Source organism: Hakea prostrata, chromosome 10, assembly GCF_041222555.1.
Source record: "Hakea prostrata isolate BN-2017 chromosome 10, UWA_Hpros_2, whole genome shotgun sequence".
Lineage (NCBI taxonomy): Eukaryota > Viridiplantae > Streptophyta > Magnoliopsida > Proteales > Proteaceae > Hakea > Hakea prostrata.
This window is the reverse complement of record NC_142609.1, coordinates 19,812,496-19,839,400: the sequence shown is the minus strand read 5'-3', so window position 1 is coordinate 19,839,400 and position 26,905 is coordinate 19,812,496. Positions and strand designations below refer to the sequence as shown.

Here is a 26,905-nt window from a genome sequence, read left to right as displayed (position 1 = left end):
CTATAGTTCCCCGTCAACCTATTCAGTACATTTTCATGAATGAGTTCATAGGTCAGGCGGGGGGGGGGGGGGCAGGCATTGGGTGTTTAAGGGAGTGGGAGAGAGGGACCTGCGAGGGGGTGCTATGGGAAGGGAGAGCTAGGGTTTCACAGGTGAGAGAAAGAGAGCTGCAATTGGCTCTTTGGAGGAGATGGTGGTATGGGCTAAATTGATGATATTAAACCCAAATATAATTTATCATACATAGGGTACTAATGGGAACCTTGTCCAATCTTTGCCACTGAATCATAATCCTCAGTAGAGGATTTCAGTGAGGTGCGAACACAACCAGAATTAGGCAATTTTAATAAATCTAAAACAGTGATTTCTGTATTCAGATTACCTCAATTATTGGGTTTAACTTGATGGAAGGGCTCAATGAGGTCAATTATCCTCCAAGAAACCATGGAGATCCAATGATTGGATACACAGTTGTGAGTGAAATTCAGTTGCAGCAGTGGAGCATAAAATAGAAGAATCACAGGTTCCCAACGCCACACAACTGAAGTCAATTTGAGCGTCATATGGCCAACCACCAAAAATCGTAGGAGTCCACCAGAACAGCAGCAAAATAGTTGCTATGCTTGAGAACAATCGGTAGGTAATCTTAACCACCCCCCACCTCAACTAAAAAAATAAATGAAGTAAGAAGGAGATAAAGAGGGATTTGACCAAGATTTTTTCACCAAGGCTTGAGCTAGCATCTCATCAACCAAAACAAGGCATCTCACTTATGTGTTTCACATTATAGGCATCAAATCTTAAATTTCATGGAACTTTTTTAAAATGCTTACTGACAGTCTTAGGGTTTGAGAGGGCTCTAGACATCATTGGCTCTTCTTCCTCTTGATGTAGCTTCACTAAAGGTGGGGATGAACAGCCAAAATCTTCGCAACAGAACCAGCTCAAATGGGAGGAAACTACAATTTCTTGGAAGTTTTGATTAGGGTGTGTGGGATGGGAAAGAGATGGTTTCAGATAGGGTCTGAGTAACTTGGTTAGGATTCAAACAGGTTGGGGTTAATGGCATTGGGTGGGCTTCAACCATGGGATCAACAAAAGGCTGAAAGAATAGTTTCTTCTTCTTTTAATTAGAAAATTATGATGGGGGTGAACCTTGAGATGTTGAAGAAGTTTTTCAAAATGAGATTGGGTGTAACTTGGATTGAACCTGGATAGGTAGATCTGTAGATTTACTCTTTGGAAGGGTTTGCATTGGTAGTTCGATTGATGTATCCTCAATTGAGTAAGGGCCAAATGACGAAGATTGTATTCACAAATAACTCCAAGAACAACCTGTGATGGTCTAGGGCCAAATGACGAAGATTGTATTCACAAATAACTCCAAGAACAACCTGTAATGGTCTAGATTAGGTTCGGACATGGTCTTTGGAGTAATTATTAATGTGATCCCTAGTGGGGATATCTCTGTGGTTAAAGATTGAGATGGTTAATACAAATTAGTTTGGATAATTTCAGATGGGAAGGTTAGGTTAGGTTATGTTTCTGGTCATTTATGGAGATTTCTTGACTTTTAGAGATAAACTGAGATATTTTTAAGTGATGGGTTTGGTGGCTTAGAGTGTTCAGAATAAAATGAATCCTGGGTCGAACCTAGGTAGTACTGTTTTGGTAATATTCTCCAAATTTTGTTGATTTTGGATTGGTATGATGAAAGTTATTCAAGTTCTTGATTTTAGGGTTTGAGATTAAGGTTTTAAATAGAGAACACTTGAGACATAGGGTTTGGGTTGTCATTATGGGGGCAAGTTCTTGAATTTAGGGTTTCAAATTGAGAACTGTTGGACATAGGGTTTGGCTTGTCATAATGGGCTAGAACTTGGATATAGAGAAATGTGATCCTTCCAAGTTCGATCGAGTTTGGATCACTAAATTTGGAATAAATGGGAATTCTTGTTTTTAGGATTTTAGGGATTACAAAAATTCAAGAAGTGGCTGGTTTTTAGGGTTAGCATGATGAGAATAGGGTATAATATAACTTGGTTTGGAGGCAGGGTATGGTCTACACATGCTTAGAGTTTGGGACAAATCTGATGGTTAACTTTGAATTTTGGGTTCTGGTAGTCCAAATGTTGAAGAAAATAAAAGAAAAAAGGTGAAAGGAAAGGGTGAAGGGGTGTGTGTAGGCTGTCTGATTGCAGAATGGAAGAGCCTTGTAAAGCTTTGGATCAAGTGGAATAAAATATCTTCTTCAAGGCTGTCAATTCAGCCACAACAAGGATCTGGCTTGATCTCACCGAGAACCCTAGGTTTACTCAATTGTTGGAATCACGCATTATCAAAATTGAATATAAAGCAATGCACTAGCAAAATCACACAAAAGACACTCAAGCTTGTAGGGGAAATAATTTATTAATCAACTGTAAGGCCTCCAATTGAGTAGGGATGCTCTATTTATGACATTACACTCGAGTCTTTTGATATTAGGACTCAGAAACTGACTTGAACTAGGACAGCAGCTTTCCTGCTTCTAATGCACTAAGCAGCCTGGTCGTGGGCTGCCTTTTACAAGAGATAGACTGACTTAAAGAAAACCTAAATGATCTTGTTGTCCTTGACTTAAAGTTGGGAATAAGTACAAGACCATCGCTGCCCAATCGAAATTTTTTTTTTTGAAACAAAATCTTAATTCCTAAGTATATAATCCTGTTAAACAAGGAAAGTGCTGCTGGGCTGCAAGCCTAGTGGAAGAGGCTACTAAGAGCAAGGCAGCAAGTCCAAAGACTCTAGTTAGGGTCTAAGTGTGGATCATTGAAGGGAATTTAAGTTGTTGATTTTTAGGTTGAGGTAACTCAAGATGCTGGTTTTATGCTTTGGGATGGGGAATGTGCAGCAGGTAGGGCTGAAGGTTGGTATGCTCTTTTTTTTTTTTTTTTAAAGATTTCGGTTTTTTTGTGTTGGGGGGGGGGGGGTTCATGGAGCTTGGAGTCAAACTGATGGAGGAATAGGGAGAAACTTAGGTTCTTGTGAATTGGTGGGGTAGTCAATGGGGTTGTCTTAGGTTCAAGAAAACAGAAAAAGGAGAGAAGAGCCTGGTGTGCCACTTATCTGCTGTAAGTCTTGCTCTTCAATGGATGAAGAGATCAATTGCAATGGAAGAATGAATCCATGGTGACAGCAAGTATCTTGGACTTTTAAGTACCAAGAAACTTCAACCACCTGAGACTTTAGACACCAAGAATCCCTCAAATTGGACTAAAAACACCAGAATAGAACTCACTAACAGAGAAAAGATAAGCTGCTTGAGAAAAACTTTGCATTAACTGAATGGTGTCTTTGTTTCTTTCTCAAGCAACAGTATTTACAGGCTTTAATAAGCTGATTACTTGGACCAGGATTGGAAAACCAAAATAAAACAGCATATGACCTCTCTATGCGTGGATGTCTTTTAAAGACTTAAAACAAAATGTCAAATGACTTCAAATAGTGAACGAACATCCAGTCACTGGCATAAATTAGACCAGCATAAACCAATTGGATCTAAGGACTGAATTATTGTTTAACCAAAATTAATGGAGCTTTAAAATAACTATGCTATTAATACTTATACTATGACCATTAATACTACAGTGCTGGGCAGGAACCCCAGTGGCTCTACTTGAGCAGATGTAGCTCTTTGGACTTGTATCATGTACTCTTTGACCATTCAATGAACTGCATATTTTTCAAGGATTTACAAAAACACCAGTAGCTAACTTATTGACTGTAATAATATATGCTGTGACTTCATATTATAGTTGTTGCTAACTGGATGGTGCTTCTTAAATTCTGCATACATGCATTAATTACTTTTTTTCTGAACCAACTGAACCTGGTTCAGTCGAAACCGTAGTCTAAGGTAAAGGCTTGGTTCCCCAGTTTTCTCCTTTCTTGCAATGCTACTGCTTGGAGTAGAACTTATCTACTTTAGGGTACTTTAAGTGTGCTTTCTTCAAAGTTTGATGACCTGAGTGTAACATCCTTTTCTTTTATTAATGAACCAATGATGTTTGATGTTGTTTGCCTTAAAGTCATTTTTTGGCTACATGGTACACATGACGGACATGTTGAGAACCTTCGTGTCAAATTGCATTCTGAAATCAGTACTTGAAGTGGCTAAAAAGTTGGTCCAAGCTCCTTTTTTTTGGATGAATAAATAAATTCTTTAATCAAATGAGAGAATAGCAGAGGGGAAACAATTCAAAGGCAAACCAAAGCAAACAAAAGAGACCTCAACAAGGCAAAACGCACAACACTAGCACAATGTTAGCACAAAAAGTGGCTGATAAAAACCTTAAAACAAAGCAAGAAGCACAACACGAGCACAACACTAGGCCAAAAATAACCAAAAACAGGGCCAGTAGACCAAGCTAGACCGAAGCAGTTTCTTGTTTGATGAAAGTGGGCCTTTATTGCAGCAAGGTGGACGTCGTCGTAATAGGGACAGGCTTGCATCAGGGCACCAAGTAGGAGCAACCGGGCCAATAGCCACTATGTCGCAGGCATAAAGTTAAAAGAAAGTGATTTCACTGTAATGGAATTTCTGTAATTTCTTGCAACTTTGGACTCAATTAAGGCACCTTATTCTAGCTATTTTAATCAAGGACTCAATTGGTTAGTCATGTGGGGCCACCTCTCTCATGTGGGTCCTTTATGTTAGTCAATGTGGTGAGTCATCAAATTTCACTCTCACAAACAGGTCTTTATGAACATCATGGAACAAGGATGTCTCTGTGCTTAGAACACACACAGCGTATGTATTTGTTGCATATGTATATCACTACTTTGCTTTATTTTTGAGGTGGTTATGCTGCAGGCGATCAGAAGGTAACATTTACTCAAGTTGTCATTGAAGTCATGAAGCATCTCGAAGGAGCATATGCACTTATTTTCAAAAGTCGACATTATCCAAATGAGTTGATTGCTTGCAAACGTGGCAGTCCATTGATCTTAGGTGTCAGAGTATGTTATTTCTGTCTGTTATTTGTCTTCTGGTTTTTCCAAGCTCTATCAGTTACAACCTAAACGTTGCTCCCAGTCTACTATGATATTGAGGTATATGTTTCTTTATTTGTCTTCAGGATTAGACCATCTAATCCACTACTTCAAATATAAATTCATAGTCAGCCAGTCCTAGCCTCTATTTGGAACCATGCATACGATAAGTTCCTTGTACACTAATGTGATTGATGTTGATTACAGATCACTGTTGACTGATATGTGTCTCATATGTTTTGGTTTATGGTTTTGTGGAAATAATTGAATCCCTTTGATGACCTATGTGACCCCCAAGCTTCTTATTTATAATAATGTGAAATATACGAAGTTGTATAATTACCCTCACTAAACAATTGAATAATGCTAACTTGAACCACAACTTATAATTAAACTAACCCACAAATAAACCGAACCAACCAACACTCCCCCTCTAGTTGAGGCATAGATGTTAATCATGCCCAACTTGCCCAAAATAAGGTGGAAGTCTCCTTCCTTCAGTCCTTTAGTAAAGATGTTAGCTACTTGATCTTTAAATCTCACAAAATGCATGCATATCAGCCCTTGCTTCAACTTTCCTTTGACAAAAAATCTATCTATCTCAATATGTTTTGTATGATCATGTGATATGTTTTGTACGATCATGTTGCATTGGATTATTGGCTATGCTGATGGCAGCCTTGTTGTCACAATACAACATCATAGGGCTTATAATAGGAAACCCAATATCTTCTAATGTACCCTTTAGCCATAAAGCTCACATACTCCTCGAACTATGGATCTATACTTGGCCTCTGTACTAGACAATGACACCACATTTTGCCTTTTTACTCCTCCAGGTCACTAGATTGCCCCCAACAAGTGTACAATATCCTAATATTGATTTTATGTGAGGTGAACTAGCCCAATCAGCATTTGTATAAGCTTCCAATTTTAAATTATCTGGGGGTGACAGAAGTATTCCCTTTTCTGGTGTGGACTTCAAATACTGAAGTATTCTAGGGACAACATTCATATGAGTTGAGTATGGGTCATGCATAAACTGGCTAACTAGGCTTACTAAAAAAGCACTGTCTGGTCTGGTGTGGAACAAATAAATCAATTTTCCAACCAGCCTCTGCTATCTCCCTTTATCTACTGTTACTCTCTCTTTCTCTTTAAGCTTCATGCCTGCTTCAATTGGGTATCCATGGCTTTACATCCCAACATTCCCACTTCTGAAAGTAAGTCTAGGATATACTTGCACTGGGACAAATAGATGCCTTTTTCTAACCTAGCGACCTCAATTCCCAGGAAATACTTGAGTTTCCCTAGATCTTTAACCTTAAATTCCTTGCCAAGGAAGCTCTTCAGCTTTTGTATTTCTGCCCCATCATTCCCAATGATGACAATGTCATCCATATAGACTATAAGAAGAGTAATGTGAGTTCCTGACCTTCTCATGAAGAGAGTATGGTCAACATTACTTTTCTTTTAACCAATTGATGTCATGGCCTTTTGGAGGTGTCCAAACCAACATCGGGGAGATTGCTTCAACCCATAAATTGACCTCTTCAACTGACAAACCTCCCCATTGTTTTGCTATCAAAGAATTGATGTGGGATTTCCATATAGACCTCTTATTTCAATTATCCATGCAGAAATATATTCTTTACATCTATTGACGTAAATCCCAATCTAGATTCACAGCCACTGATAACAAGATCCTGACTGTATTCAATTTTGCAACTAGAGCAAAGGTCTTTTGATAATCGATTCCATAAGTCTGGATGAACCCTTTTGCAATCAATCTAGCCTTCAATCTGTTGACTGAACCATCCATGTTCTGTTTCACCACGAACACCCACTTACGACCTACCGGTTGTTTCCTTGGAGGAAGAATAACCAACTCCCAAGTACCATTCTTCTTCATAACTTGCATTTCCTCTACCATTGCTGCCTTCCAATTTTTATTAGCATAGACTTCCTACCAAGTCTTTGGAATAGATGCAGTAGATAAAAAAGATATGAAGGTTCGGTAGGAGTCAGACAAAGAATCATAGGAAACATTTTTAGCTATAGGATGCTGAGTACATGACCTACCTTGTTTTCTAACAGTATAGGAAGGTCGGAAGAAGATACCTCAGGGATACTTACAGGACCTAAATCTGGATGAGGAGATTGGAGTGGTAACCTGTCCAACTGATTTTCTTCATTTGATAGGTCTGCACATCCTTGCTTTGGTCAATTTGCTTTTGAAAGACCTCAATAGTGTGCCTTATATGAGTGGTCTCCCCTTAGATAGGATCCTCACAAGGTTTAGAGGAGGAAAGGGGAGATTGAGTGTTTACAGGTATGCTGACCGAATGCTCCCCTTGGTTAGGAATCTCTTCATGAACCTCTAAATGGGGTTGAATTGGGTTTGGTAGGTCTCTACATGTGATAGGAATGTACAATGTGAGAAATATCACCTCTGCTGTTGGAATCTCCCCTTGGAGAGGTGTATAATAAGGATTAGACTTATTAAAGATGACATCTATGGACACAATTGTTCTTCTCGAAGGAGGATGGTAACATTTGTAACCCTTTTTGAGTAGTAGAATACCCCAAAAAAATGCAGCGGAGGCCGCAAGGTTCCAACTTACTTGTGGGTTGAATTCCTGGCATAACTCACACAACCAAATATCCTTGGAGGAACTATAGAGGAAGATGTCCCTTGAAGAACCTCACTAGGGCATTTGAAGTCAAGGATTCTACTAGGTAGGAGTTCGAATGTGTAGTTGAAGGAGCATTGGAAGAGGCAGTGGCAGCGGTAGAAGGCTGTAGAATGTGCCTGATAGCAAGCAACTCTTCCTGGGAAAAACCAATATCTGGAGTAGGTGCTGCAGAAATAGTCTTTGAATGATTAGCCTTTGGTTTACCCTTCCTTTGGGCTCTTTTTTATTCAAAATCAACAGGCTTCCCATGTAATTTCTAGCATGTGGCTTTGGTATGATAGGGTTTGTGGCAGTGCTCACACTTAACCACATCTTTGACTAATTTACTTTTGGACACCATACTCACACTCGGAAGAGCAGATTTTTCCACTATTGGGTTGTGTAGCATAGCTAGACTACAACTCTCCTCACATTGAACAAGTGCATAAGATTGTTCCAGCATAGGAAAGGGAAAACGTCTCAAAACCTGTACCCGGATCTGATTATACTCCACATTCAATCCAACCAAAAAATCATACACCTGAATTTTGTGAACATGCTTCCTGTAGGTAGCCACATTGTAAGGATTAGTATGTTGGTAGTCACCATAATGGTCTAACTCTTGCCAGAGAGACTGTAATTCAGCGTAGTGCTGGAACTGTCAACTCTTTCTATGTGGTCTCATAAAGTTTCTTCCATAACTCGTAGATCTGCACATCACTCCCCAACTGTCCATAAGTCTCTTTAGTGGCCTTCCAAATCTGGGCTATTGTATCCAACAATATATATCCCCTGGCAAGTTTTTAATGCATGGAATTCAAAAGGAACGACATGATAAGAGAGTCATTTGAAATCCAGTTATCTTGAAGAACGCTAGCAGTCAAAGGTTCGGTTGTAGTGCCCATAATATGGCCGATTAAACCTCTTCTAGCAATTGTCAAATAGGTAGAATGAGATCAGATCAAGTAATTAGTTCCATCGAACCTAATAGAGAGTGGCGGAAGGGTGGGAAAATTTTCATGACTTTTCGGAACTGCATAAACATCCAGTGGTGTCGTATCTTCAGCTCACTCACCGAAAAACACCATGAAAAAAATTGAGGAAGTAAAAAACCATAGTCGGATAGAGAGTGGTGGAAGGGTGGGATAATTTTCATGACTTGTTGGAACTGCATAAACATCCTGTGGTGTCGTATCTTCAGCCCACTCACTGAAAAACACCACGAAAAAAATTATTGAGGAAGTAAAAAATCGAAGTCGGATTGATCCAAAAAAATTCTGATCAAACCTGCTGAAGTTTTCTGATCAAACTTGCAGTAATTTTCTGATTAAACTTGCACTAAATTTTCTGATCAAACCTGCTGTAAATCTCTGATCAAATCTGCTGATCTTCAGTCTTCAAACTTTTAGAAGAATCTGAACTATGGCAGGAGGTGTATATCTTAAAAAAATATTTCTTTTCATTGCGGTAGAGGAGAGGACAACATCAATTTCTGTAAGAAACTACCGCATATATGCCGTCCTTTAAGGGATTAAATAACCAAGGAGGGGCCGATAGTAAGAAAGAAGCCCAGAGGAAGAAGAAAAAAGAAGAAAGAAGGAGAGTCGGTGACGCGGTTGCCTTGGGGTTGCTGCTGTCGTTGGTGGAAACACGAGAGAGATCGAATTTTTTTCTTTCTTGGTTTTTCGATTCTAATTTTCACTTGGCTATGATGCCACGTGGATATAATTGAATCCGTTGGATGATCAATGTGGCCCCCAAGCTTCTTATTTATAATAATGTGAAATATACAAAGTTACATAATTACCCTCACTAAACAACTGAATAATAATAACTTGAACCACAACTTATAATTAAATCAACCCACAGATAAACCGAACCAACCAACAGGTTTCAAAATTTCTGTTAAAAGGCAGTGGGTCTGGAGCCATGTCCCAATGCTGTTCCTTCATATTTGTGGTCTTGGGAAGGGTGTATAGGGAGATGGTCTTAGCCTCACAATTGTTTGCACAATGTGGCTGTTATTAAGACTAGAGTCCAGGACATTTACCATGGCTGCCTGAGGCTTTTACTATTGCTTGAAGTGAGGACTATTGAAAAACTAAGGGAAGTCCTGTATGCATCATCGGCCAACTTCATTGTGATGGGCTTTCAAATTCGAAATGTGTCCTACTCTAACTTCTGTCCATGTGGAAAAAGTAGTGCATTTGTGTGAATAGTTTCCTAATTCTGGTCCATTAAGCGGAAAAAATGTGAAATTGTTAGTGTTCTCTGCATTTTTTTAACATGGCGTCACCCATGTAACTTTAGGTGATGTATATTGTTGTTGCAGGAACTAAATGAACATGTGAACAGTGAACCACTTTATGATCCTAAATTTCTTCCAAAGACGGATGAGCCCAAGGAATTCTTCTTTTCTAGTGATCCAAATGCTGTTGTTGAGCACACAAAAAAAGTTTTGGTCATTGAAGATAACGAAGTTGTGCATCTCCAGGTTGGTTTTTTTTCTTCCTTTCTCTTAGTACCTTTGGAATTTCTTCGCTGGTTTTTTTCTATGTTCTGGTTGACCTGCTAGAGTAATACCATTTTCATTTTAAATTGTTATCCTCCACTTTTATCTTTAACCCATATTGACATATTCCCCTTTTTGAAGCTTAAGCTTGTTTTCCTTCTTGAAAACCACATCCTAAACGACCAACCAAGCATCTTGGTTCAAAGTGATTGCTGCAATGCCCTTAAAACTTCTTGGCACCCTGTGCTGAAACTAAAAGAAGGGACTCGTATCTGGGAAAATTTTCAAAGAAAGCCCTGATATGTTATTGAAAATGCATTTGTTTTTTTCCTTGTTGAATCCTAATGAAGAGAAAACTTCAAGTCAATGATTGGTGGCACAGGAGATGCTAAGCCAGGTACAAAAGAAGGACCTGGTAACAGATGTCTGATCTATTTTCTATAAGTCTTCTTTGAGCTTAATCACCTTGGAAAGAGAATCGGGCTTACTTTGTCAGAAGCTGGTCCTGGGTTGGGAGTGAACATTCATTAATGATGCATTTTAGTCATAAAAAAAAAATAGTTGCTGACTTGTTGCCTGTTGCTAGATTTTGATTTGAGATATGACTCCTAATCCTATGAAGAAGCGATAAGTGGAAATGACCGACCCATTTGTAGCTGAGTTTCATGGACACATTATGCATATTCCATGTACATGAGAATAAAATCCCATTTATCCCCCTCTTGAAAAGGAATTTGGTAAAGAAATTTGTCTCTATAAATTTTGATAATTTACCTACTGCACTGTACTTCACAACCTGCAATGTGTGGGTTGAGTGGGTCCATTAAGTAAGAGGACAGCAGCCCCATCACAGTGGTAAAATTTATTAATCCAAAGTTTTGTGATATTACCAAATTGTCACTAGGGAAGCATTGAGTATAAAAATATGAAGTCTTCTTTGTAACTCTGAGCCCTTAAAAGTATACGATGGCTTCTTTATAATCTTAGATCTGAAAAGTAATAAAATGTATAAGGGCATATGTCATTTTGAACCTCTTTCTATTCTCACGTTGGGCTGAAATTTTACCAATGATTTTGGTGGAGGGCTGATGCAGCCTTACTTGAATAAAGCTTAGTCTTCCAAGATCCCTAAGACTAGCCTACTTGTCCAAGCCCCATTCATGATTTTGAGCATGGTATATTGGATGGTTTCCGGATGGTTTCCCTAATTGGGTTTGGACTGGTGGACTTTTAATTCCTTGGTTAGGTTAATTGGGATTAAATGGTCTCAAGGATGGTGGAATGTTACTTTTGGAGAGATTTAGGGTGATGGGATATTTGGTGAGATGGGGCTCGTTCTTGATATATCGGATGAAAAGCTGTGGGAATGGGGTGAAACTTGCCAACTTGGATCGAGCCTAGCCCTTGCTGTATAGAATAATATTTTCAAGTTTCAATTGATTTGCATAGTGGAATGTGGAGATATTAGGTTTCTTAATTTTGGAGGAAATTAGTAGGTGAAAAAAACCAAGAATGATCGTGTCTGGAGACTGGCTGGTTTGTTTAGGCTGACTGGATCAAAGATAAGGGATATTCTAATGCCTCAATCTCCATGTTAGGGAGAAGACTGTCATTTATTAAGGTTCGCTGATACTTGGGTAGCAAACCAAAATTCTTTGAGGGTTTTATCCATTGAATATGTAGATTTGTAAGATCACCCCAAAAACTTAACAGATTGTTGCGGAATTTACTCAAACTTAAAATAAAGACATTTTCATAAATAATTCATAATTCTCATAAAACCAAAATAAAACTAGGTCTCCAAAGGTTTACGGTCAATAAATTTCTTAACTAAGACTACTCTAAGAAATAAAATAGACATGCTCTCATTTAGTTTGCATATATCCACCATCCCCTGGGTTGAGCTCACCATTTGTAGAAGGGGTAAGTTTTGGAAGAAACTTCGCACAGTTATATAACAAATTAACAAGTTTTTCCTATATAATCTCATAAATAAAGTTTATACAAAATAAATTTAATGCATGTGACAAAAATGACCATGATATGCTCAATGATGCAAATTTAACTAGATACTACATAGATAAATGATGAGTAAACCACCTTCCCACTAGTCTAAGGTCGATAAGATGTCCTATTGTGTTATATGGTCTATGCGTGTTGCATAACCCAACATTAATTTACTTTAAACCAAGTATTTCAAATTCAATGGATGTTCCATGCAATTACATAGTTTGTGTCGTTACACAACCCTAACATCCATCTCATCCAAAACAACACTTCTAGCCCACTATCTACCCTAAACCAAGTGCCTTAAATTCAATGGATGTTCTATGCTGTTACATGGATGCGCATAGTCCTAACATCAATCTCGTCCAAGACACCAATGCTTCGGATCACATGGATACAATTATGCAATAATGACCATGGCATACATAGAATATACAACAATATAACAATGACATGCTCAGTTTAATACAAATTCATAAAATGGTCAATGTATAACATATATTAAATCATTAAAAATTAATATTTTAAGATTAAATTAATTATATGATCTCCATCAAATCAATAAGAAACGACTCAAAAATCCAATATAGTAAATTATTAATCAATCTATAGAACACATAGTCCTAGAAATAAATTTGTATATTGCACATTAAATATGAATATAAAACCAATTACGCATGAAAGTCATGTTGATAATGCATAACCAACCATTGTACATACAGATGTGATTCCTGCTCTCTCACATGCATAGGCTCCTTTTCCCCAATTCCTCTTTTTTTTTATTCTATTATTTGAATCCCCCCTCTCTCACGCGTGGACTCCTTTCCCCCAATTTGTCTTCTATTTCAATCGTTTTCCACTTTTTATCTTAATTCACTCTCAATCTCCATCCAATTAGTCTTCTATTTCATTCTCTTTTACTAATTATCTTAGTTCACTCTCAATCTCCACCCAATTCGTCTTCTATTTCATTCCCTTTCTCTTTTCGTCTTAATTCTCTCTTAATCTCCACATTTGATTCTATCTTTATCTCATATTTGGATCTCCCCCCCCCCTCTCATGCATGGACTCCTTTCCCCCAATTCATCTTCTATTTCATTCTCTTTTTGTCTTAGGTCTCTCTGAATCTCCACCCAATTGGTCTTATATTTCATTCCCCTTCTCTTTTTGTCTTAATTCTCTCTCAATCTCTGCCCAATTTGTCTTCTATTTCATTCTCTTTCTCTTTTTGTCTTAGTTAACTTAATTTCTGTATATAACACCCAAGGTACTTTGATCACGGGTGCTATAGATAGAAATTAAGTTAACTAAGACAAAAAGAGAAAGAGAATGAAAAGACATTCAAGATGAGGTCCCCTGGTGACTGGTGTATGCTTTTTGCGGATGATATTGTGTTGATTGATGAGACCCAAGTGGGGATTAATACCAAATTAGAATCATGGAGATTAGCTTTGGAATCAAAAGGCTTTAAACTTAGTAGATCGAAGACATAATATTTAGTTTGTAACTTTAGTCATGATCGGGCAGATGATGAGGTGGTGATACTTGACGATAAAGAGATTCCTCAGAGTGATTGTTTTAGGTACCTAGGTTCAATCATAAGTAAAAGAGGTGATTTAGAAGATGAGGTTTCCCAAAGAATTAAAATAGGGTGGATGAAGTGGAGAGGTGTGCCCAGGGTCTTATGTGATCGGCGTATTCCATTAAAGCTTAAAGGAAAATTTTATAGGACCGTTGTTCGACCAGCTATGATGTACGGTGCAGAGTGTTGGGCTGTTAAAAAGAATCATATAGGTAAACTCAATGTAGCAGAAATGAGGATGCTAAGATGGATGAGTGGCAAGACTAGGATGGATAAGATAAGAAACAATCATATTAGAGTTGGTCTGGGAGTTGCTCCCATAAGTGATAAGCTTAGAGAAAGTCGTTTGAGGTGGCACGGCCACGTTCAACGGAGACCTATAAATGCTCCTATACGGAGAAGTGATATAATCCATATTGAAGGAACTAGAAGAGCTAGGGGTAGACCTAAGATAACCTTAAGAGAAGTGGTGAGAAATGATATGTATAGCTTAGGCTTGTATCTAGCATGACCTCGAACAGAATTGATTGGAGGGCAAGAATCCATGTAGCCGACCACATTTAGTTGGGACAAGGCTTATTGTTGTTGTTGTTGATCAAAGTACTAGGTTACCTTAGGCTTCACATTGTTATAGATTCAATAATGCTTTATGTGTGAACTAATGTAGGATGGATAAACTTATTAGGATTATATCTTGTCAGATTGGTAAATAAGTTGATGCGTAACTGGATGGGTTAAGCCTCACCTTGACTAGAAAGGGAGGCCAAAGGTTCGACGCCTTGTAGATGCGTTAAGGAGGCATGATGTGTTTTTATATTATTTTGACCTCACCCTTCAAAACTAACTTGGATACTATGCTATGAAATAGAGAAGGAAGATCCTCATAATAAACAAGAAATTAAAATAAGAAAGAGAGTATTGACTAGGGACCAAAATAGAATGAAATATTGAAATTGAGAGGGAATTGAGACAGAAGGGAATGCAATATGGTGATAGAGAGAGAATTGAAACAAAAATAGAATGGAATATTGAGATTGAGAGGGAATTAAGACAAAAGGGATGAATATGGATATTGAGATAGAGAGAGAATTAAGACAAAAGGGATAGATATGGATATTGAGATATGGATATTGAGATAGAATTGAGACAAAAGGGATGAATATGAATATTGAGATAGAGAGAGAATTGAAACAAAAATAGAATGGAATATTGAGATTGAGAGGGAATTAAGACAAAAGGGATAGATATGGATATTAAGATAGAATTGAGACAAAAGGGATGAATATGGATATTGAGGGAGAATTGAAACAAAATGGAATATTGAGATTTGAGAGACAATTGAGACAAAAATAGAATGGAATATTGAGGTTGAGAGAGTATAATGACAAAAAGAGAGAGAATGAATAGAAGAAGAATTAAGGGAAAGGAGTGCATACGTTGGGGGGCGGGGTCCAAATAATAGACAAAGATAGAATGAAATGCAGAGATTGAGGGAGAATTAAGACAAAAGAGAAAGAGAATAAAATAAAAGACGACTTGTGGGAAAGCAGCCCATGTGTGAGAGGAAGGGGGAATTCAAATGAGTGAATAAAAGAAGAGAAATTGGGGGAAAGGAGTCCATGCGTGTGAGAGAGGGGGAAATTGAAATAAAAAGAAAAAAGTTCTAAGAGAGATAAGGGACAGTTAGGGGTAGAAGGGAGAGACAAGAAGAAGAAAGGATTAAGAAGAGGGTAAACTGTTGAAATCACAATTCGAGTAGTAAGTATGAGGCTATGAATCTATAGTTAAAAGACTTACCTGATTGGTGTGATGCACATATCCTTGTAGAAGTTGGAGAAGATGTTGGCATCACCATCATGTGTTTTTCGAAATAAACATGTTGAGTTGTACGAAAACATACTCTCTTTAAGGCATTTGAATGCCCCCTTATTGTGTAGACCGGGTTAACCATGGTGTCCTCACCTCCAAGATAAACAACTATTGATTCCAATGGCATGCACTTTGAAGGAAACTACTTGCAAAGGACGTTCGAAGGTAGCACACAAACGCATTGATAAAACACACATTTTGATAGAAAACCAGAGAGTACGGTCGGTTTTAAAATTGTTGTTAGAGCAATTAGCAACCAACTCCTCTCTTTATATAGAAATGGAAGAGACTCCTAAAGAGGGATCTCTCCAAAAGATATGTCCCAAACCATGTCTTTTCCCTTACGGCCTGTATGTTAGCCATTCAATTAAGTTTTTCCATAGAACACCCATTGGCTATTTAGGTATCTAATACGGAGTAACATCACCTCTAACCCTTCTTTGTAAAGCACAAGAATATTTTGAATCTCACATTTTAAAAAATTGTTTAACAATTCTGACACAAACAAAGTCAAAAGTGAAGCCTCTTTATCTTAGGGAGAAATTTCCGTGCAATTTCGTTTCCACATCTGTAAGTAGAACCGTACATTATTAACGTAATTTTTTTTTGTAATCGATCTTATTTTCATATTTGATGTATGGTATACAGATTTGTTTTTTAAATTATGTTTTCTATAGATTGATTAATGATTTTGAGTTGTGTTCTTATTGATTGGATGAGGGTCTTAAAAGTATTTTAATCTTGAAACACATTAATTTTTAGTGGTTTAATATATGTCATACATTGATCATTTTGTATTAAATGAGCATGTCATTGGTATATTGCTTGTATATTTTTTAACGGTTTATGCCATGGTCATAATCAATTGTTGTACCAAATGGTGTGAAGCATTGGTGTTTTGGATGAAGTAGGTGTTAGGGTTGTTAATGGCAGAAGCCATGTGATGATATGGAATGTACATTGAATTTGAGGCACTTGGTTTAAAGTAGATGCATGGGAAGCATTTGTGTGTTGGATGAGCTTGATGTTAGGGTTGAGTAACGACATGAGCCATGCAATGGCATGGAACATCTTGGTTCAGGATAGATGGATGTTGAGCTAGCATTAGTGTTTTGGGTAAGACAGATGTTAGGTTTGTTTAACGATAAAAGCCATGTAATGGCATGGGGCATCCATTGAATTTGAAATACTTGGACTAGCGTAGATAGATGTTGGGCTATGTAACATGCGCAAGCCATGTAACGACATGGGACATCTCATAGACCCTAGATCTGTAGCATAGTTGGTTTACTCATGATTTGTCAGTGGGATTGAGTCAAATTTGCATGATTGAGCATGTCATGGTCATTTTTGTCACATACATTAAATTTATTTAAAAAAATTATTTATCTGATTATATACAAAAGTACTAATGATTTGTATATCATTGTGCAAAGTTTCTTCTTGAAACTTACCCCTTTTACAAATGATGAGCTCAACCATTGGGAGGGTGGACACATGGAAGCTGGAGGAGAGAATGTCTAATATATTTTGTAGGGTAGTTTTATTTTGGGATTTTATTGACTGTAATCCTTTGGAGATTCATATTTTGAATTTTATGAGAATTATGGACCTATCATGGAAACCTTTTTGTTTCATGTTTGATTAGATTTCCGCTGTGATCTGTTGTGTATTTGAATTGATTTTACTAATCTACATGCCCACTGGATAAATCCCTTAAAGTGTTTAGGTTCACTATCTAAGTATCGTCAGTCCTTGCCAAATGACGGTCTTCTCCCTAACGTGGAGAGTGGGGCGTTACACCATATTTCATCTCTCTTTTCTCTTTTTGTCTTCATTCTCTCTTAATCTCCAAATTTCATTCCGTCGTTGTCTAAATGTCCTCTCAATATCAGTAGATCTTCCCTCTCTATTCATCACCCTATGTCTCACATCTCCTTATTTTGAGTAAATATCAATATTTTTCCCCTTATTTTAAGGATCGTATCGTTCTCCCAATATTATATTTCTTACTCTTAAGTATCCTATTTATTCTCTCAATACTCTTTGTTATTTTAACAATCTTGTTTATTGTGAAGATCGTCCTTCTTTGTTTTGAAGAATAGATAAAAACTATATTATACCACCTAAGGCATCTACGGGGTGTCCAACCTTTGACTACCTGTCAAATCAGGGTGAGGGTCAACCATCTATTTACTCGTCAACTTATGCATAAGATTTCACCAAATAAAATCCTAAAAAGTTTATTCATCCTGTATTATTTCACACATAAAGCATTGTTGAATCTATAACAATGTTGAAGGTCTGAGATACCCTTTGTACTTTGAGCTCAGGTGTTTCAGGTATGGTGGTAGTTTAGTGGCCGGAGCTTGAGGAGAAAGGGGCGGCTGGTTAGTGAGATATGGAAGTTCTTGGTTTAGAGTGGAAAAGAAGGGCAACTAGGGTCTTTTTTTTTTGGGGGGGGGGGGGGGGGTGTTCCAAATCAGTGGATAGCAGAGAATGAAGAGGAGGATTCTGTAGGGTGCCAGTTGTACCTGTTTGGAATCATTATGGATGCTGGAACTCACCTGTAGATGAAAGTCGAAGGCTGTCCCATACAGCCGCAGCAAGAGTCTAAGCTTGATTATACGTAGAATCTTCTTTAGCGCTGGATCTTCAATGCTGATTTAGAGAAATCAGAAATCAGAACCTAACAAACACAAGAGAGGTGCTCAAAGAGAAGCTTTATATTCAATATTCAAAAGCTGATCCTTATTGAGTGGAGGGGTCTTATACAAGTTATGTGCTGGAAATCCTAATCTGATTTGAATTCTCAGCCTTATTCTAACTGACTTCTAATGCTACGAGTTTTTATAGTTAGATCTACTCTTTTAAAATAATATATTATCATATGCTTAAAAAAAGAAAGAATCACATGGCCAGTATGCCCCTCAAGTGTACAGAACTAAAATTATGCCACTGGTTCTATCAAGTACACTAATGAACTGAATAAAACTATAGATAAGCTGCTGGGCAGCAACCTGCAAGGGCCCTCCACTTGGAGGGCTTGGATACTGCATCAGGGGCCTTGCACAACTATGTCATTTGTTTGCAGTGTTTTATATCTGGGATGAAAATTACAGCATTCTTTTTTTAAAATATTACTTTTTTTCTATGCTGCTTTTGTGATGTTTACCTGCAATTAGACCATTTACTTTCATGTTCATCTTTAGCCTTTGCATCTCTAAACTTACCCTCTATGACGATTGACCTGCAATGGTTCCACAATTTATGAAATCCAATTGCTTAACTAGTTACTGACTTATTTCTGCTTGGCAATACTATATATATGTGAGCATAAATTTTGGAATTTCCTTCTAATACTGATGATTCCAGGATGGAGGTGTGTCAATCCTCAAGTTTGATCATGGAAAAGATAAAACAAGTGGAAGCCATACTACACCTTCATCTGTGCAGCGTGCACTGTCTATTCTTGAGATGGAGGTTGAACAAATTAATAAAGGAAATTATGAGCATTACATGCAGAAAGAAATTCATGAGCAACCAGAGTCTCTAAGAACAACAATGAGGGGAAGGCTTATTCGCGGAGGTTCCTGCAAATCCAAGAGTGTTCTTTTGGGTGGACTCAAGGATCACCTAAAGACAATTAGAAGGAGCAGGCGGATTGTTTTTATTGGTTGTGGTACAAGCTATAATGCTGCCTTGGCAGCAAGACCAATTTTGGAAGAGCTTTCTGGTGGGCATGAGTGTTCTCTGCAAGAGTTTTAAATTTGATAGATATATGTATAGGAAATTATTTTACTTACTAAATTTCTTTCCTGGAACTGAAAGGTCTGCCTGTAACTATGGAGGTTGCAAGTGATTTGTTGGATAGGCAGGGCCCCATATACAGAGAAGATACAGCTGTGGTAGTTAGTCAATCTGGTGAAACTGCAGACACCTTACAAGCATTACAGTATGCTCGAGAAAATGGGGCATTATGTGTTGGTATAACAAATACTGTTGGTAGTGCAATAGCCAGGAACACACACTGTGGTGTCCATATCAATGCTGGGTGTGAGATAGGTGTGGCGAGTACCAAGGTAAAATTTGCTTTTTTATGACGTCTATTTGAATGTCTATGTGTTTGGGTTTTAATGTTTTATGGGGTTCTTCGTGTCATATTTCCTCAGGCATATACAAGTCAGATTGTAGTGATGGCCATGATAGCTCTAGCAATTGGAGGCGACACTCTCTCCAATCAAGCAAGAAGGGAAGCTATCATAGATGGTTTAATTGACCTGCCAAGTATGTCATTTTTTTGGCTTCCTTACTTGCACCAGTCTGGAATTTTTGTTCATGAAAAAAGAAAAAAGAAGGTAGTACATTACATGGTTTACCTGTGTTTTATCTCATTATTGTTCTGCAGATAAAGTCAGAGATGTTCTAAAGCTTGATCAGGAAATGAAGGATCTGGCAAAATTGTTAACAGCTGAGCAGTCGCTTCTTGTGTTTGGAAGAGGCTACAACTATGCAACGGCTCTCGAGGGGGCACTGAAAGTGAAAGAGGTCGCTCTGATGCATAGTGAAGGCATACTTGCAGGTGAAATGAAACATGGTCCTTTAGCCCTAGTGGATGAAAATCTTCCCATTGTTGTTATTGCTACCAATGATGCTTGCTTCAGGTATGTTCTGTAGGAAGAGAAAGTTAACACAACTTTGATTTCTTTCTCTGTTTGAGTAAGACATTTATGCCCCTTCTGACAGCAAGCAGCAGTCAGTTATCCAGCAACTTCGTGCTCGCAAAGGACGCCTGATAGTGATGTGTTCAAAAGGAGAGGCATCATTGGTTTGTCCAGGCGGGTCTTGCCGCATAATTGAAGTTCCTCAGGTTGAGGATTGCCTTCAACCTGTAGTTAACATTGTCCCACTACAGGTATTTTCTCAGGGTTCGATTTATATCCTGGTACATTATGATGCAGATTCATCATCAATTGGGCTTTTCCTTAGGAATTAATTGAGGATTAGATCATATATGTATTTGGCCTTTGGTTCTATGGGTATAACTGGTAATTGGCCTATTTGATGGGTCTAGGTACAAGGTACAGAAACAGTTATTTCATTAGTTTAGTTGGTCATATTTTGAATCTATTTACTTTATTAGTTTGCTTTCCTTGTCAGTTTTGGTTACCTAATAGGTTAAGGATTGGGTTAGGACTTGACTTTTCAGTATAGGAGTCTATCTTTTAGTCTTGGACAGATTTTGAGTGTGACCCCTTTTTGATGTACATTTTTTGCCAGCAATTTTACTGCCCCTAGATAATTGTTTTGGATCTCTCTTCACATATCATGATGCACAACCTACTTAAACAATCACTGGTTTTGCCTGGCTGGAGGAAAAGGTAGATTTTGATCCAGCTTAGTGGCTTCATTTGCCTTTAGCCTTCTTGATCCTCTGAACTGGTTCAAGCCATTTCTCCCTACTCTATTTGCATTTCTATCATGCAGTCAATTTTACATTAACATACATTAATATGATGCTTTCCTTTGTACAACAACAACAACAATAAGCCTTGTCCCAACTAAATGGGGTCGGCTACATGGATTCTTGCCCTCCAATCAGTTCTGTTCGAGGCCATGCTAGATACAAGGCCTAAGCTATACATATCCTTTCTCACCACTTCTCCTAAGGTTATCTTAGGTCTACCCCTAGCTCTTCTAGTTCCTTTAATATGGATTATATCACTTCTCCGTACAGGAGCATTTATAGGTCTCCGTTGAACGTGGCCGTGCCACCTCAAACGACTTTCTCTAAGCTTATCACTTATGGGAGCAACTCCCAGACCAACTCTAATATGACCGTTTCTTATCTTATCCATCCTAGTTTTGCCACTCATCCATCTTAGCATCCTCATTTCTGCTACACTGAGTTTATCTATATGATTCTTTTTAACAGCCCAACACTCTGCACCGTACATCATAGCTGGTCGAACGACGGTCCTATAAAATTTTCCTTTAAGCTTTAATGGAATACGCCGATCACATAAGACCCCGGACGCACCTCTCCACTTCATCCACCCTATTTTAATTCTTTGGGAAACCTCATCTTCTAAATCACCTCTTTTACTTATGATTGAACTTAGGTACCTAAAACAATCACTTTGAGGAATCTCTTTATCGTCAAGTATCACCACCTCATCATCTGCCCGATCATGACTAAAGTTACAAACTAAATATTCTGTCTTCGATCTACTAAGTTTAAAGACTTTTGATTCCAAAGCTAATCTCCATGATTCTAATTTGGTATTAATCCCCACTTGGGTCTCATCAATCAACACAATATCATCCGCAAAAAGCATACACTTGGGGACCTCATCTTGAATATCTTTGGTTAATTCATCCATTACCAGTGCAAATAGATATGAGCTTAAAGTTAACCCTTGATGTAGCCCAATTGTTATCGGGAATTCATTACTTTGTCCCCCCACTGTTCTAACACTAGTCACCGAACCATCATACATATTCTTAACTATATCTATATATTTACTTGCAACATTTCTTTTCTCTAGTACTTGCCAAATTAACGCTCTAGGGACTCTATCATAAGCTTTTTCTAGGTCAATAAATACCATATGAAGATCTTTCCTACATTCTCTATACGTTTCCATAAGTCTCCTAATTAAGTAAATAGCCTGTATTGTAGATCTTCCCGGCATAAACCCAAATTGGTTGTCCGTAACTGTAGTTAAGTGTCTCAAACGGGTTTCAATTATTCTTTTGTGTCCTTCGGGAAATCGAGTTAGCTGGGCTGGTTCCTTGTCCCCGATATGTAACTCTAATATTTTTTGTTTACCGCATTCATTCATGAAAGCACCTGCCTCTCTCTGGTGGGCCTTGACCTTTTAAATAGAGGAGAGGTAGTCGCAGCAGGAGAAGAAAGAGACCTAAATTAGGAGCGAAAGCCACTACCCTCCTTTTGTTGTCTGAAATGAATGGAATTTTATTTTATTCTATTTTATTGTTTTCTGGATGGTGGTTTTCCTTTCTTTTTTGGGAGAGGAGGGTGGTGTCTTGGTGGGGTTTGGGGCCTTTACTGGAAACCACAAATTCTCTCAGTTAAGATGCTGTGTACCATTGAGGTAATGAATTTAGGCTAGGATGTAGAGGCATAGTTTTGAACTTATCCCTGCTAAACCTGTCTGAGAATATCCTGTAAAATTATTATGTTCACCTCTTCCTGATTATTAATATGGCTACATTTGCGGGTAGTTTCTGGACCCCACAAGTTTTCATCCTTCCTGAACCTGTCTGACATCACCCATTTGAGAGGGTTCTAGTTGTTTGTGAAATGTCTGATTGGCTAATAAGCCCATCCACATATGGTTATACCAAGTTATAGTTGATCTATTGAAAAATAGAATTCTTAAGTGTATTTATCCTCTCATGGTGATTTTAAATAGTATTCGCTCATACCAAATAAGGTAGACCATTACATAACTCCTTCGATATAAATTTAGAAAATATAAGAGTATATGAATCAAATATGAGAAACAATATGAAGCAAATGTATGTTTTAGCTCTTTCAAGCTTTCAATGACATATCTACATTTCTAGTACCTAATTTATGTGTTGAGTAGGTGCTTGTAATAAGGCTAGCAGCATATGTCATTCAGCTTTAGACTAGCAAATATAGGTTAAATTCATCCCCCCCCCCCCAAAAAAAAAAAAAAAAAAAAAAAGAAGAAGAAGAAGAAGAAGAAGAAAGACCATAGGTAACAGCACAAGTAACATTTTGGGTGCTATTTTGGTGAAAACAATTCATGGAGCAGATTTGAAATGTATTTTTAAAAAACACATAAAATTAAAAAACAAAAACCACTTTCTGGACCTCGGTACTAAGAATCTGTTTCTTTTTTCTACCTTTATGATGTACCACAACAGTCCACCCTCCTGCAGTAGCTTGAATTCCCCCTCTTTTCTTGCTAGTATGTTTCAAATAAACTGGATAAAAACGAGGAATAAAGAGTATATAAATTTTGAGGTTGTGTGTACAGAAAAATGTATGGAATTATGAATATGAGAATCAATCCTTTTCTAACTTTTGGAGCTTTCTTGGATCTATTAGCTAAGAACAGCACCAAACAAGATATTCAGTTGCAACCTTCTAGGTGGTTAAAAAAGAAGTCTAACAGGCCTACAAGGCTACAAGTTTTTCTGTCAATACCAATAATCACTTCCTCAGGTGCTTTTGTATTGTTCGCTATCTCATTCTGTGTTTCAGTTTGACATGAACCTGTTGCATAACTAGTGTCCCCTCCCCAACAACAACAACAACAACAACAACAACAACAATAAGCCTTGTCCCAACTAAATGGGGTCGGCTACATGGATTCTTGCCCTCCAATCAGTTCTGTTCGAGGCCATGCTAGATACAAGGCCTAAGCTATACATATCCTTTCTCACCACTTCTCCTAAGGTTATCTTAGGTCTACCCCTAGCTCTTCTAATTCCTTCAATATGGATTATATCACTTCTCCGTACAGGAGCATTTATAGGTCTCCGTTGAACGTGGCTGTGCCACCTCAAACGACTTTCTCTAAGCTTATCACTTATGAGAGCAATTCCCAGACCAACTCTAATATGATCGTTTCTTATCTTATCCATCCTAGTTTTTCCACTCATCCATCTTAGCATCCTCATTTCTGCTACACTGAGTTTATCTATATGATTTTTTTTTAACAGCCCAACACTCTGCACCGTACATCATAGCTGGTCGAACAACAGTCCTATAAAATTTTCCTTTAAGCTTTAATGGAATACGCCGATCACATAAGACCTCGGACGCACCTCTCCACTTCATCCACCCTATTTTAATTCTTTGGGAAACCTCATCTTCTAAATCACTTCTTTTACTTATGATTGAACCTAGGTACCTAAAATAATCACTCTGAGGAATCTCTTTATCGTCAAGTATCACCACCTCATCATCTGCCCGATCATGACTAAAGTTACAAACTAAATATTCTGTCTTCGATCTACTAAGTTTAAAGCCTTTTGATTCCAAATCTAATCTCCATGATTCTAATTTGGTATTAATCCCCACTTGGGTCTCATCAATCAACACAATATCATCTGCAAAAAGCATACACCAGGGGACCTCATCCTGAATGTCTTTGGTTAATTCATCCATTACCAGTGCAAATAGATATGAGCTTAAAGTTGACCCTTGATGTAGCCCAACTGTTATCGGGAATTCATTACTTTGTCCCCCCACTGTTCTAACACTAGTCACTGAACCATCAAATATATCCTTAACTATATCTATATATTTACTTGCAACACTTTTTTTTTCTAGTACTTGCCAAATTAACGCTCTAGGGACTCTATCATAAGCTTTTTCTAGGTCAATAAATACCATATGAAGATCTTTCCCACATTCTCTATACCTTTTCATAAGTCTCCTAATTAAGTAAATAGTGACAAGAATAATAATAACACAATCAGCTGCCAAGATGCTGAACAGTGACAAGAAACTTCCACATAATTTTTTTAATCATTCATACAAGTCTCTTGGTTAAGGAAAGGGAGACAATGATTAAAGAAACAAATGAAACAATGCAAGAAGAGCATTCATTCTGAAAACTTAATTGCTCTTAATTTATACTCATTAGGGTTTAGAAACCAACAGAAATTTCCGTAATCGCTGACAAATAGGAAATGGATCAAATAAAACTCAATAACATGGGCACTGAAGTTAATATTTGAAATCCTTTCTGCAGCAAAATCTAGGGTTCCTTGATGGTTAACTTTCCTATAAATTCTACCTATAGAGCAGCAAAGATGATCGAATTCGAGTGCCATTCAATTGTTAATCAAGTGATGCCTGAAGATCAAATGATCAAATCTACAGAGGAACTATCAAATTACCAAGCCTGTAAGGCAAAAGGGAAAAGCAAAACTTAGGAGCGATGAACTTCCCTCTTTCAGTGTAATGACAGTTTGCAACTGAGGTTAGAGTAGATGGCACACAGGTTTCATGGAGTTGAATCAGTGGGAAATCGACAGAGCTGAAGACGCTGAAGTTGCAGGAGATCTCTCGCTGCAACAGAGGGCTCCGCATAAGTTGAGGTCCTCTGGGTCTCCCAAATATTTGGACCAATTCTGCCTTTCTGGTTTTCTTCTCTTTACAGGATATGTCTTAACATATTCTTACAAAAGCTTTCTTGAGACCACATTTGTCACCAGTTTGTTCTTAAAGAGAAAAACAACGAACTATTTTACCTTACACCTGTTATTTATTGGGATCAGAAAAATGCCAGAAATGTTCCCCAAAAATGTTATCAGACGCTTTATAAGGTTCTGAGTTAAGCGTGGAAAAATGCAACTCAGTTTAGGGACTGACTGAGACCACCCTTGGAACATTGTCAACTTATTAGAATTCTAGACATTTGTCTTGTCTAATTTATTAGGCAAGATGAGAGCAAGTAACAAAAAACTGTTGATTTTTGGATGAGCACAAGGAAAAGTTAATCTGGTGTACAAGTGGAGAGTCTGAAAGAAAGAACTTTGCCAGAAGCTATTGCCATTAAATTCAGGAAATTCTGTTATTCAAGGGTTGAAGGTTAGTAATGCAAAAGTCTACCTCGGACCAGGACACCAGCGGGAGATTGATTGCAGCTAGGATCAACACAATAAGGATGAACCACTGAAAACTATTCCACCACCCCCCACCCCCGCCGCTCCTCTTTTTTTTCTTCTCTCTCTCGCTCTTTTCCTGTTCACACGGGATAAAACAGATAGCAGTAGATACAAGAAAAGAAAGGGGTAGGAGCATGGGCTATCTCAGCCCTGGGTCTCTCATCTACAGCTATCTCAGCTGTTGAACAGGAATGTTACTCCATAATTGAGGCTACTATACCTCCAATTTAATTTCTTCAAGGTCAATTTTTTATTTTTTTTATTGCAATGTGAAGGACCTATTTATAGCTTGGCCAAAGCTGTACAAAATAGAATGTCTTGAAAAAAGAAACTACTAAATAAAACTAAGAAACTAGAATAGAAATTTCCTACAAACATTGAAATAGAAACTCCTAAAATGCTAACAAACTGAAATTAGAAGCTATTTAAACTCTAGTTTAATGAAATAAGTTATAAACCTGTAAATGGAAACTAAACCATAGCAGCGTTAGTATAGAATCTTTCCACTTGATAAGGCCCACAATATCTGAAAAGCATTCCCAAATAAGG

At 37.8% G+C, this 26,905-nt stretch overlaps 1 protein-coding gene across 1 annotated transcript in view; it reads left to right on the top strand.

Annotated features, from left to right (window-relative positions):
• LOC149002256 (glutamine--fructose-6-phosphate aminotransferase [isomerizing] 1-like) overlaps positions 1-26,905 on the top strand; it is a 39,860-nt gene that overhangs the window by 8,859 nt on the left and 4,096 nt on the right. The window contains exons 4-10 of the mRNA XM_089138131.1: positions 4,856-5,001; positions 10,042-10,203; positions 19,055-19,415; positions 19,511-19,761; positions 19,852-19,966; positions 20,088-20,343; positions 20,426-20,594. Coding sequence (XP_088994257.1) covers positions 4,856-5,001; positions 10,042-10,203; positions 19,055-19,415; positions 19,511-19,761; positions 19,852-19,966; positions 20,088-20,343; positions 20,426-20,594 — 1,460 coding nt within the window. The remainder of the gene's footprint in view (positions 1-4,855; positions 5,002-10,041; positions 10,204-19,054; positions 19,416-19,510; positions 19,762-19,851; positions 19,967-20,087; positions 20,344-20,425; positions 20,595-26,905) is intronic.